At 42.9% G+C, this 13,226-nt stretch overlaps 1 protein-coding gene across 1 annotated transcript; it reads right to left on the bottom strand.

The window, feature by feature from the left end:
- Positions 1–10,627: 10,627 nt before the first annotated feature.
- MOCS3 (molybdenum cofactor synthesis 3) lies at positions 10,628–13,201 on the bottom strand. The gene has a single exon (XM_025470413.3). It carries the CDS (start codon positions 13,149–13,151, stop codon positions 11,775–11,777), a length of 1,377 nt encoding a protein of 458 aa, XP_025326198.1. The 5' UTR covers positions 13,152–13,201; the 3' UTR covers positions 10,628–11,774.
- Positions 13,202–13,226: the final 25 nt, after the last annotated feature.

The raw sequence follows: 13,226 nt of genomic DNA, 5'->3' as shown, positions 1-13,226 counted from the left end.
GCTTTCTTTTGATGTCCATTAGCATGATCAATGGTTTTCCACCACTTTACTTTAAATATGGAGGTGTCTTTGGGTCCAAAATGAGTCTCTTGCAGATAGCATATTGATGAGTCTTGCTTTTTTTTTTCTCTTTTACAGATTTTATTTATCCATTTGACAGAGAGAGAGAAAGTACAAGCAGGGGGAGCAGCCGGCAGAGGGATAGGGAGAAACAGGCTCCCTGCTGAGCAAAGAGCCCCATGTGGGGCTCAATCTCAGGACCCAAGGACCATGACCTGATCCAAAGGCACTCAACCAACTGAGCCACCCAGGCACCCCAGGTCTTGCTTTTTTTTATCCAACCTGATACCCTGTGTTTTTTAACTGGGGCATTTAGCCCATTTACACTCAAAGTAACTATTGAAAGATATGGATTTAGTGTCATTGCATTTCCAGTAAAGTCACTGTTTCCGTATATTGTCTCTGTTCCTTTCTGGTTTATGTTACTTTTGGGCTCTCTGTTTGCTTAAAGAATCCCTTTTAATATTTCTTGTAGGGCTGGTTTAGTTATCACAAATTCTTTTAGCGTGTTTTTCCTAGAAGGCCTTTATCTCTCCTTTTATTTTGAATAAGGTCCTAACTGGATAAAATATTCTTGGCATCATATATTTCTCACTTAGCACTCTGAATATATTACGCTAGTCCTTTCTGGCCTGCCACGTCTCTGTGGATGGGTCTGCTGCCAGTATAATGTTTCTACACTTGTAGGTTACAGACCTCTTGTCCCAGGCTGCTTTCAGGCTTTTCTCTTTGAGATTTGTAAGTTTCACTATTATGTGTTGGGGTGTTGACCTATTTTTACTGATTATGAGGGGGAGTTCTCTGTGCCTCCTGGACTTTGATTCCTGTTTCCTTCCCCAAATTAGGGAAGTTCTCTGCTATAATTTGCTCTGATAGACCTTCTGTCCCTCTCTCTTTTCTCTTCTTCAGGGATCCCAATTATTCTAACATTGTTTTGCTTTATGGTATCACTTATCTATTTCTTTCCTGGTGATCCACTAGTTGTTTATCTCTCTTTTTCTCAGCTTCTTTATTCTCCATCATTTTGTCTTCTAGATCACAAATTCTCTCTTCTGCCTCATTTATCCTAGCCATTAGAGCCTCTATTTTTTATGCATCTCATTAATAGCCTTTTTTATTTTGACTTGATTAGGTTTTACTTTTATTTATCCAGAAAGGGATTCTCTAGTGTCTTCTATGCTTTTTTAAAAGCTCTGCTAGCATCTTTATAATCATTATTCTGAACTCTAGTTCCTACATCTTACTTATGTCCATAATGATTAGGTCCTTGTCAGTCAGTACTGCCCCTTGTTCTCTTCTTCGAGGCAAGTTTTTCTGTCTTGTCCTTCTACCCAGAGAAGAATAGATGGATGAGAGAACAAAACTGAAATGGCAACAATGACCCCAGAGAAATATATATTAAACAAATCCAAAGAGACCTAAAACTGAAGAGAGAGAGAGAGAGAGAGAATATAATCAAAGAGGTGAACAGAATAGACCAATATACTGGATCCTATGTATATTTTGGTCTGTTTCTTATAAAACTAGATTCCAAACTTGTAATGAAAGAAAAACTTATATGTATAAAAAATTAAGTACAATGAAAGGAAAGAATATGACTGTAAAAATGAAAAATTTAAAAAAGAGGGAAAATAAACAAGTGAACAGAACAGAGCAACACACTATATTCTGAGTGTAGTTTGGTTGGTTAGAAGAAACCATATTGGGATCCCTGGGTGGCACAGCGGTTTAGCGCCTGCCTTTGGCCCAGGGCACGATCCTAGAGACCCGGGATCGAATCCCACATCGGGCTCCCGGTGCATGGAGCCTGCTTCTCCCTCTGCCTATGTCTCTGCCTCTCTCTCTTTCTGTGTGTGACTATCATAAATAAATAAAAAATGAAGAAGAAACCATATCTCAAAATTGTAAAGAAAGAAAAACATATGAACAAAAATAAAATTAAATACATTGAAAGAATAGAATGTAACTATAAAGATGAAAATTTTAAAAGACTTAAAAAAAAACAGAAGAAGAAAGTGAATATGATCAGACAGGTGAAGGGACTAGAGCCATATACTAGATTCTGGGTCTATTTTGGTCTGTTAGAAGAAACTGCATCCCAAAATTGTAAAGAAAGAAAAACTTGGGGCACCTGGGTGGCCCAGTTGGTTTGGCGTCTGCCTTCAGCTCAGGTGATGATCTCAGGGTCCTGGGATCAAGCCCCACATGGGGCTCTCTGCTTCTCCCTCTGCCTCTGCCCCCTGTTCACGCTCTGTCTCTCTCTGTCAAATATTTTTAAAAAAGAAAAGAAAAACATATATATATATATATATTAGATAAAATTAAAACCAATGAGTCTAATGTAACTAAAAATGAAAATTAAAACATAATTTTTTAAAGTTGATAAAATAAGAAGTTGGTTGAAAAAGGAAAGAGAAAAAAATTAAAATGGAAAGACTAATGAATTGTGTGTTTGGGGGGAATCCTTGAATTCTCTATGCTATATGCCCCTGGCACTGGAGTTTTGCAGGTCTCAATGTTTGGTAGACTTGGTCTTGGCTGGATGGTCTTGCTGGTCTTCTGGGAGAGGGACCTGTTGCACTGATTCTCAGGTGCCTTTGCCCCCAGGTGGATTTACGCCACCCTTGCCAGGGGGCTAGGCTAAGCAATCTGCCCCAGATTGCTCTAGGTGACTTTTGTTCCCTAAAGGCTTCTGGAGCTGTATTAGAGGATGAGAGTGAGAATGGTGGCTTCCCAACCTCCAGCCCCCAAGCTTTCAGCTCCTTAGTGCACCCTCAGTGCTCAGTGCACCCCCAGGGAAAAGCAGTCCATCACTCCTGTCTCCCTGGTTCCCCACCGCACTCAGTGCTCACCCAGCCTGTGACCTAGCATTTCTATTTCAGGCACATCACCCCTTTTCGAGTCTCCGAACCCTGTAGGCTGCTGCTGCTTGCTGGGGCACTGCTCCTCCGTGGGGAGGAAGGGAGGGTCCTCCGGTTTCACCACTTTCTGGGTCCCGCTCAGAGAGTGATTACACTGACTGCGCCCCGGTTCACAGTCTATGGCCACCCCCAATTGAGAGCCCGCTGCTTGGCTTGCTGATTGTAGCCCACTTCCCCACTCCCATGCCTGGAAACTCTGCCCCATTTAGGCACCCCCGGTCTCCCTGTGACCCCTGCGGATCCTGAGACCACACTGTCCCACCTGGAATTCCACCCCTGCTTGGCCACCTGTGCACCTTTCAGGCAAGGATGTCCCTCACCAGAGCAAATTTCTAAAAGTTCCAATTTTGTGCTCTGCTGCTCTACTTTCTGGTGCCCTTCCCTGTCTGTGGTTTATCTTCCCTTAGATCACCTCGGATTCACTTCTCTATGCCTCCTACCTTGCAGAAAGTGGTCACTTTTCTATTTGTAGAGTTGCAGCTATTCTTTTCTTAGATCTCCGGTTGAGAGGCACCTGGGTGGTTCAGTGGTTGAGTGTCTGCCTTTGGCTCAGGTCATGATCCCGGGGTCCTGGGATCATTCCCACATCAGGCTCCCTGCACAGGGAGCCTGCTTCTCCCTCTGCCTGTGTCTCTGCCTCTCTGTGTGTCTCTCATGAATAAATACATAAAATCTTAAATAAAAAAAAAAGATCTCTGCTTGAGTTCGCGGGTGTTCAGGATGATTTCATAGATATCTAGCTGAATTCCTGGGAACAGACAAAACTAAGGTCTCCTACTCCTCTGCCATCTTGGTCAGCTCCCCAACTTTTCAGTCTTTGAAAAATATCAATCTTAAACCACCGTATGCGATACTCAATTTACATGGCATGAAAACAAAGAAAGAAATATACTTTTCTTCAAAACTTTAACAACCTAAGGTGATCAGCTTATAAATACGGTATAAATGAAAAGCACAAAATACAGGTGTTCAATTGTTAAACTGCTTTAAGCTACCCCCAACACTCAACTCTGTGTCCACCAAATTAAATAAGACCCAAATCATGTCTTGTTTTGTTTTTATTTAAACTTAAGGCTTTATCCAGCCTATAAGTATGTTTCAACTGCTAAACAGTTTTGAAATTTTAAAATTCATCTTCAACATTTCATTTTATTTTTTTAAAGATTAATTTTAGAAAGTGACAGAGAGCACAAGTGGGAGGGGCAGGGAGAGGGAGAGATAATTTCAAGCAGACCCCATGCTAAGTGCAGAACCCAATGTAGGGCTGGATCTCACGACCCTGAGATCAGGACCTGAGCTGAGACCAAGAGGCAGATGCTTACCTGACTGCACCAACCAGGCACCCCGTCAACATTTTAAAATCAGAAGATTTCACAGAAAATTCCAAGGATCACATTTCAGATCTACAAATGTCCAGGTTTTTCCTTAATACAGAAAGATTTGGGAATACCCAATCCACATTCCCGCATGGCAAAGTTGGCTAAAGCTGTATTGTGGCTTTAGATGCGCTTTGTGTTCCTAGTCTACCACATTCCCTTGGTGGCCACTTTTACTGTAGTTAGCAGTTTACAAATCCCTTTAAGCTCTGTGCAAAATTGGTATTTATTGTTCATTATGTCAAACGAAACTTGTGATCTTAAAGTCCTATTTTCCTTTACAGCTCTCAAGACTACTAATAAGGACACTTACGTTAACATAAATTTGAGGCTGTGGTCCCTGTACAAAGGTACCTCTTTTATTATCTTTGGACCTAAGATCTATAGCACTCTTGGTACTCAACAGTGCAACTGATGGTGTGTGTGTGTTCCTAAAAAGCTACACATTTGATGGAGAGATGGCTTGACTAGAGTGGCAGCCGTGGAGATGGTGAGAAGTGAATGGATTTGAACGTATTTGATGGAAGAAATTGTTTAGAAGGGCAGTTTTTTTTCAAAAACTGCAAGAGAGGTTAAGAAAGGATGTTTCAGCCCTGCCAGTGAGGAGGAAAGTGAGAGTGGGGAGGTTGTTGGATAGACAAGCCAGAGTTTACCCCCAGGGGATGATTAAGGCAAGATTGTAAAATACTACTTCCCTTTGTTCGTACATAAAGCAAGCCTTGCTTGGGAGTTTTACTGTTTCAACACATCTGAACTTTGGGCAGCTAAATCCTACTTCATTTCTGGTCTCCCTTATCTAGAAGCATTGGGTAAAGAAAACACTATTAATTTTTAAATATGCCCAAAATATCTTCCATCAATGTCACCCTCACCCTACTCTGGCACTTTTTTTTTTTTCAGATTACATTTCTTTTTTTTATTTTTTTTTATTTTTTATTGGTGTTCAATTTACTAACATACAGAATAACCCCCAGTGCCCGTCACCCATTCACTCCCACCCCCCGCCCTCCTCCCCTTCTACCACCCCTAGTTCGTTTCCCAGAGTTAGCAGTCTTTACCTTCTGTCTCCCTTTCTGATATTTCCCACACATTTCTTCTCCCTTCTCTTATATTCCCTTTCACTATTATTTATATTCCCCAAATGAATGAGAACATATAATGTTTGTCCTTCTCCGACTGACTTACTTCACTCAGCATAATACCCTCCAGTTCCATCCACGTTGAAGCAAATGGTGGGTATTTGTCATTTCTAATAGCTGAGTAATATTCCATTGTATACATAGACCACATCTTCTTTATCCATTCATCTTTCGTTGGACACCGAGGCTCCTTCCACAGTTTGGCTATCGTGGCCATTGCTGCTATAAACATCGGGGTGCAGGTGTCCTCTCATTGGATGCAGAGAAAGCATTTGACAAAATACAGCATCCATTCCTGATCAAAACTCTTCAGAGTGTAGGGATAGAGGGAACATTCCTCGACATCTTAAAAGCCATCTATGAAAAGCCCACAGCAAATATCATTCTCAATGGGGAAGCACTGGGAGCCTTTCCCCTAAGATCAGGAACAAGACAGGGATGTCCACTCTCACCACTGCTGTTCAACATAGTACTGGAAGTCCTAGCCTCAGCAATCAGACAACAAAAAGACATTAAAGGCATTCAAATTGGCAAAGAAGAAGTCAAACTCTCCCTCTTCGCCGATGACATGATACTCTACATAGAAAACCCAAAAGTCTCCACCCCAAGATTGCTAGAACTCATACAGCAATTCGGTAGCGTGGCAGGATACAAAATCAATGCCCAGAAGTCAGTGGCATTTCTATACACTAACAATGAGACTGAAGAAAGAGAAATTAAGGAGTCAATCCCATTTACAATTGCACCCAAAAGCATAAGATACCTAGGAATAAACCTAACCAAAGATGTAAAGGATCTATACCCTCAAAACTATAGAGCACTTCTGAAAGAAATTGAGGAAGACACAAAGAGATGGAAAAATATTCCATGCTCATGGATTGGCAGAATTAATATTGTGAAAATGTCAATGTTACCCAGGGCAATATACACGTTTAATGCAATCCCTATCAAAATACCATGGACTTTCTTCAGAGAGTTAGAACAAATTATTTTAAGATTTGTGTGGAATCAGAAAAGACCCCGAATAGCCAGGGGAATTTTAAAAAAGAAAACCATATCTGGGGGCATCACAATGCCAGATTTCAGGTTGTACTACAAAGCTGTGGTCATCAAGACAGTGTGGTACTGGCACAAAAACAGACACATAGATCAGTGGAACAGAATAGAGAATCCAGAAATGGACCCTGAACTTTATGGGCAACTAATATTCGATAAAGGAGGAAAGACTATCCATTGGAAGAAAGACAGTCTCTTCAATAAATGGTGCTGGGAAAATTGGACATCCACATGCAGAAGAATGAAACTAGACCACTCTCTTTCACCATACACAAAGATAAACTCTGGCACTTTTTTAAACCAAGGTGCCACCAAGAAGGGAAATTTTAAGACAGAAGACTTTACTCTTTCCTTATCTTCAGCAGCCTGCCCAACAAATGGCATTAAGAGTTAGGAATGGAACACCTGAACAATTCAAATTCATTGTTTTGGCTTTTTTTTTTTTAAACATCCTGAATAATTGGGCTGGAGATTAAAAGCCAGAACCAGTATCACAACATAGGACATCATAATATATGGTACCCTATTTATCACCCAATTCTGGTCTGGTTAATTAGCTTTTCTCTCACATCCTCATTGAAGGTATGGATGAACCTTTTTTTACAATTTGCACAATACTTTACCCACCCCTGCACCATTTTTTCCCTAATATTCCAAACTGACTCTAGAATGATCCTGAATCTTAAGGCAGGTGCATGATTTCAAGTGAGATTTTACTCTTACCTGGACAGGACTACCTCATGTTACATATGGAATCCTGAGAAGATACAATTTATAAAAGCAAAGAAATTTTCTCCTGGGTAAACAGGGCTACATACCCGACCTCAGGCTCTGAGGGACCCCTCTGCTGCTGTGGGAAGGAGCAGCTAACTAAAAACAACCTTGAAAAAAAAAAAAAATTGCTCCTCCCTCATGGGAACAGTCTCAAGAGACTTCCTGCCCCTTTTTTGATCTCCTCCTTGGCAACCCTTCTATTTACCAGCTGTGACTCACGTTGAGACCTTATTTCTCAATTTCCTTGACTAAAGTGGCTCATTATTAACTGACATTACCTAGGTGACACGCTGGTGTCAGAGGGCTCCCAGGGATTACCCTCAGGATTTCCTTCCCTAGAGAGAAGTCTGCAAGACAAGCGTGTCAGAGTACGTTTCTTCTGCATCTGAAATCCAAGCCCTTCCCATTCTGATTCTTAGGGCATGGATTGTTTTTCAAAAGTGAAAACATGTAAAACAAGTACAAAGTTCTCACTGAGAGTCAGTGTAGCATATTGCCTTGAACACGGGCTCTTCAGCTAGACCATCTGTGTTCAAATTCCAAATCATATAGTAAGTGCCCAGTGAATGTTAGCTGTTATTTTGCTTGGAATAAAAACCAAGCTTCTAGTCTACATCCTACTTGATGTGTTCCCAACCTCCATAAATCTTGCCTTGTTCTACTTTTCTCAACTGTTCACAACCCACTCGCCTCTTCAGTATCTTGAACATTACAAGTTTAATTGCCTTAGGGTCTTTCCACTGGTTTTTCTCCCAGTCAGGGATGTTCTCCCAAATCTAACTGGCTCCTTATCACCATTTAGGTTTTGGGTTTCATGTCAAACCTTCTGCAAAGAGCTTTCCTCTAATTCATCTACCCAAAATAGATCCTCCTTCACCACCCCCAATACACCAGTTTCATGTCTTTTATGACTCTTAATGCTACTTCGTTGGTTTGGTTCCCCCCATTTACATGTAAATTCCAAAATGGGAAGTCTCTTGTTTATCTTTATCCCAGAGTTTAGAATAGTAACTGGTACACTTGATGTTTGTTAAATGAAAAGGGGGGGGGGGGGAATCAAGTTAAAAATCCCATCTGAATGTAAAAAAAAAAAAAAAAAAAATGGCCATGATATCCAGAGAAAACAAAACTTCAAAGAATTAAAAAAAAAAAAAAAATCTGGGTCCTGTAACAGACACTAGTCATATCAACAGCCCAACTTTTGAAAAAATCCTTCACTAATTTGAGAAGACACCGGATGGTGTTCCAATTGTAGACCTCAGAACTCAAATACCCAGCCATTTTTGCAGCTGGGATGGAGGCATGGGACTAGGCCCTCCCCACCAGACGCACCTCAGGAGACTGACTCAAAAGAGCAATCCATGTCAAGTGATTCTGCTTCCTGTCCCCTGAGCAGTGGCCAAAGTGCTGGGCTCTCTGGAAGAACAGTGAGGCTATTCTAGCAGTTTCCTCTAGAGCTAGATGGGGCAGCATAGCAAAGTGTTCTCAGGTCAGATCTGTGCATGGTTTGGGGCATCACTCCTGGAACTACAGCTTCAAGGCTGTCCCCAAGATTCTCAGAAGCATCTCATCTTACTTTCATAAGCCCCTTTCCTACTTAAGCAACAAGAGTCACCTGCTGTTGTTACCTGTCCTATAGAGAACCAAGTTTGGGATGCCCAGGTGGCTCAGCGGTTGAGCATCTGCCTTCTGCCCAGGGCATGATCCTAAAATCGTGGGATTAAGTCCCTCATCAGGCTCCCTGCATGAAGCCTGCTTCTCCCTCTGCCTCTCTTTCTGTCTCTCATGAATAAATAAATTAAATCTTTAAAAAAAAAAAAAAAAAAAAGAGAGAGAGAGAGAGAACCAAGTTTGCAGGAACTACCAGAATTGTTTAGGAAGTCATTCTATAGAACAAGCAATAGTTCCCATGTTTGTCCACTTTCTTGTTTCTTGGTATTTAGCAGAACCAGCTTTTGTCCTGGAAGTAAGAAGCTGAGACACGGGCCAGCCATCTTTACTCTGCTCTCCTGGTCTCAGTTATATATTTCCACAACTCCTTGGGAAAAAGTCACAAAAAACCTGCTCCATCTTTACAACAAAGGTTGAGGCATACCCATTCAAAACATGGGTTACAAAAAACAAAAAAACAAAAAACCAAAAAAAAACAAAACAAAAAAAAAAACAAAAAAAAACAAAAAACCATGGGTTACAATGTTTCACAGTTAAAAGTAAGGATTATCCTAATTTTTAATTTGATGGTTAAATAATACCATCCTTTTATGTTAAGAGTCTATATCAGAGGTTGCAAACTGATGAGTAAATCTGACCTGCAAGGGCTTTGTCTGATCCACAAGCTTTTAAACTTAAAAAAATTATAGCCAGAGATACAAAGATTTCACATTGGGGCAGCCCAGGTGGCTCAGTGGTTTAGCGCCGCCTTCAGCCCAGGGCGTGATCCTGAAGACCTGGGATCAAATCCCACGTCAGGCGCCCTGCATGGAGCCTGCTTCTCCCTCTACTTCTATCTGTCCCTCTCTGTCTCTCAAGAATGGATAAAATCTTTAAAACAAAAACAAAACAAAACAAAACACAAAGATTTCACATTTACATCTGTCATTTCTCAGGAATATAGACCTGGATGCGACAATCAGCTGGAGAGCAGAGACCCTTTTGACAAGGCATGTATTCTTCAACTTACCACAGATACTGACCAAATCTTTTTTTTTTTTTAAGATTTTATTTATTCATGAGAGACACAGAGAGAGAGGCAGAGACACAGAGGGAGGAGCAGGTTCCATGCAGGGAGCCCGACGTGGGACTCGATCCCAGGACTCCAGGATCATGCCTCAGGCCGAAGGCAAGCGTTCAACTGCTGAGCCATCCAGGGATTCCCCCCAAATCTTTCCTTTTAATTTTGTATATAGAAGTTAGGCAGACTATCATTTTAAGAAAATGTTGTTTAGTAAATAAACATAAAAACACCTATATCTTGTGCTATTATGAAATACTGGTATAAAATAGATTAAATCAAAATAGAAAAGGCAAACTGAAGGGGAGAGATGGGGAGCTGTTTGGTGGTGTAACATTTCAGCCATGCAAGATATGGGGTTCTGGGATGTGTTACACAGCATGTGCATGTGGTTGACAGTATGTATTGTACACTTGGAAGTTAATGAGAAGGTGAAAGCTGTGTGTTTTGCCACCATAAATAGAATCAATATTTATTGATGTTAATCACTGCATTAACCCAAGTGAAAAAAACAGGACAAAATAACGCAGAAAAAGGACTTGATGAATTCAACAAAAACTTACCAAACTATAAAAAGAAGGAAACTTCTTTAATCTGATAAAGGATAGCTACAGTAAAGTAACAAGTAATATTGGTCAAATAGTCAAAGTTTTTCACCTGAGATCATGGAGATAAAAATGCTCACTATTCCACTTTAATTCAATACCGTATTTGGCATCCTTGGCCAGTAAGAAAGTAAAAGAACAAACTGGATAAGGAAGAAAGGACAAGGGAGGGCAGGAGGTTGGGGCTCAGGCTTGAAGATTCCAAAGCAAGCCAAACCACAGTAAGACAGAGTACAATCACTGCAAGAAAAAAAATATTTTTTAAGCCAGCAATTTATGAGAAACTGACAGAATGCTAAGGTGGTTTCCTTAAGCTTACTAGAAATATCTTTGATATTAATTTGAAGTATTCAATAGAATGACTCTTTCCCATATAATTAAACTAATTTACATTTTTAGACATTTCTTTAGAAAATATGCTATCATTTGAAGTAGAGAGAAGACCCAGTGTCTTAGTAAATAAACTGTCCTTAAGTATATCATCTGTGATCAATTCAGGAAGACTAAGTTTACTACAACTTGCCAAGCATTAAAATAGACGATTTAACATATTTTTTGAGGGGCACCTGGGTGGCTTAATCGGTTAAGTGTCTGCCTTTGACTCAGGTTGTGATCCCGGGGTCCTGGGATCGAGTCCCACATCAGGCTCCCTGCTCCATGGGAATCCTGCTTCTGCCTCTCTCTCATGGATAAATAAACAAAATATTATTTTAAAAAAAGTATTTTTTGTTGGGGGAGGTGGAGAAAAAAAAGCAGAACAGAGAAATGATCTGTCAAAACACAAAATCCTGTCACTTAACATTAAAATTCACATGTTCACAAAAACAAAAAAATAAAAAATAAAATTCACATGTTCAAAACAGCTTCCAAATGCTGAAAACACAAGCCACTTCTCAGAAACTGTATTAAAACCCATTAATAACTACAACATCCAATACATTACAACAAAAAAGCCCCTTATAAAAAGGAGCCCATGTATTCAGTTATTGGACAATCCCAGTCTCTCTTCCACGCATTCCTGGAAAAAAAAAAAAAAAACGAAGAAATGTATCTTTTGGGTAACACAGGGCAATCAATCCACATCTTGCTCAGGTCAGGCTCTACCATCCACTTCAGTACTGAGGAAATGTTCCATCGATTTTGGCAGCCCAGGCCATGAGGCCCCCCACAACATCCTGAACTGTTAAAGATTCTAACTCCTGGACTGCTGTCAAAGACTGCAGGATCTTCACGGCCTTCTGGGAGTCATTGCCCAGTTTGCAAATCACATAAACTGGGAAAGCTGCCCCTGCCTGTGCGCCCTGCTTCCCTTCCCGGATTGCTTCTCCTAAGAGTTTCAGGCTCTCCGCGTTCCTCCGCTCCAAGTGTTTCAAAGGAATGTGCAGGGCATGAGGCAAACGACAGATGTCCACCTCCACTTGAGGTCTGACGTCCAGCAGCAGGTGGGGTGAGCCGGAGTCCAGAAGTCGCTTATAGTCGGCGACCGAAACTCGCTCCTCTGGGCTCAGCAACTGCAGGGAGCGGCACTTATCGGTGGCCGAGGAGCCGCAGAAGGCTTCGTAGTCCTGCAGGGCAGTCACAGTGGGCCGCTCGCCGCAAGCTGCACAGTCAAGCCTGCGGCTCCGAAGCTGAATACAGCGAAATTGGCCCCTGAGGGCATCAAAGATTAACAGGCTGCGACTGTAAGACGGACCCAGACCTGCTGCGACCTTCAAAACTTCCAGCGCCTGCAGGCAGCCCAGGACCCCAGTTACGACACCGAGCACCCCGCCATCCGCGCAGTTGGTCACAGTCTCCGCTGGGGGTGGCTGGGGGAACACGCAGCGATAGCAAGGCCCGCCGTCGTAGTGGTACACTGTGATTTGGCCCTCGAAGCGCAGGGCGCTAGCGGACACGAGAGGCCGGCCGGCGAGCACACATGCGTCATTGACCAGATAGCGAGTGGGCACGTTGTCAGAACAGTCGGCCACCACGTCATAGCGGCGGACGAGGTCTAGCGCCGTGGCCGGCGTCAGCGCTTGAGCATAGGGCACGCACTCTACCGCGGAATTGAGGCGGCGCAGCGAGGCAGCGGCCGAAAAGGCCTTAGCCTGACCGGCCAGCGCCTCGCCGTGCAGCACCTGCCGGGCCAAGTTGCTCATTTCTACTACGTCGTAGTCCACAAGGCCAAGGCGGCCTACGCCGGCCGCGGCCAGGTACTGCGCCAGCGGGCAGCCGAGCCCGCCGCAGCCCACGACGAGCACCGAGGCGGCGGCCAGGCGCAGCTGTCCGTGCACTCCCAGCTCCGGGAGCACCAGCTGCCGGCTATAACGCAAAATCTCCTCCCGAGACAGAGCGGCCTTCGGCGGCAGGGGTGACACCGGAACCCGCCGCTCGGGCGCCTGCTCCGCCAAAAGAGCCGCCGCCAGTCTCTGCTTCAAGGAACTCAGCTCCTCCTCACGCCGGGCAACTTCTGCCTGCAGAGCGAGCACCTCCTCCCTGGAAGCCATGGCGCCACTCCTGGAAGTCGTCCTGAAAGGCACTTCCGGTTCCGGCTTGCCGTCTCCTAGCGACTGGAATAAACT

Source organism: Canis lupus, chromosome 24 (genome assembly GCF_003254725.2).
Source record: "Canis lupus dingo isolate Sandy chromosome 24, ASM325472v2, whole genome shotgun sequence".
Taxonomy (NCBI): domain Eukaryota; kingdom Metazoa; phylum Chordata; class Mammalia; order Carnivora; family Canidae; genus Canis; species Canis lupus.
This window is presented reverse-complemented; position numbering and strand designations above follow the sequence as displayed.

Excerpts from the sequence above, each read along its gene's own strand:
- MOCS3 (XM_025470413.3), bottom strand. The coding sequence starts at position 13,151 with ATGGCTTCCAGGGAGGAGGTGCTCGCTCTGCAGGCAGAAGTTGCCCGG.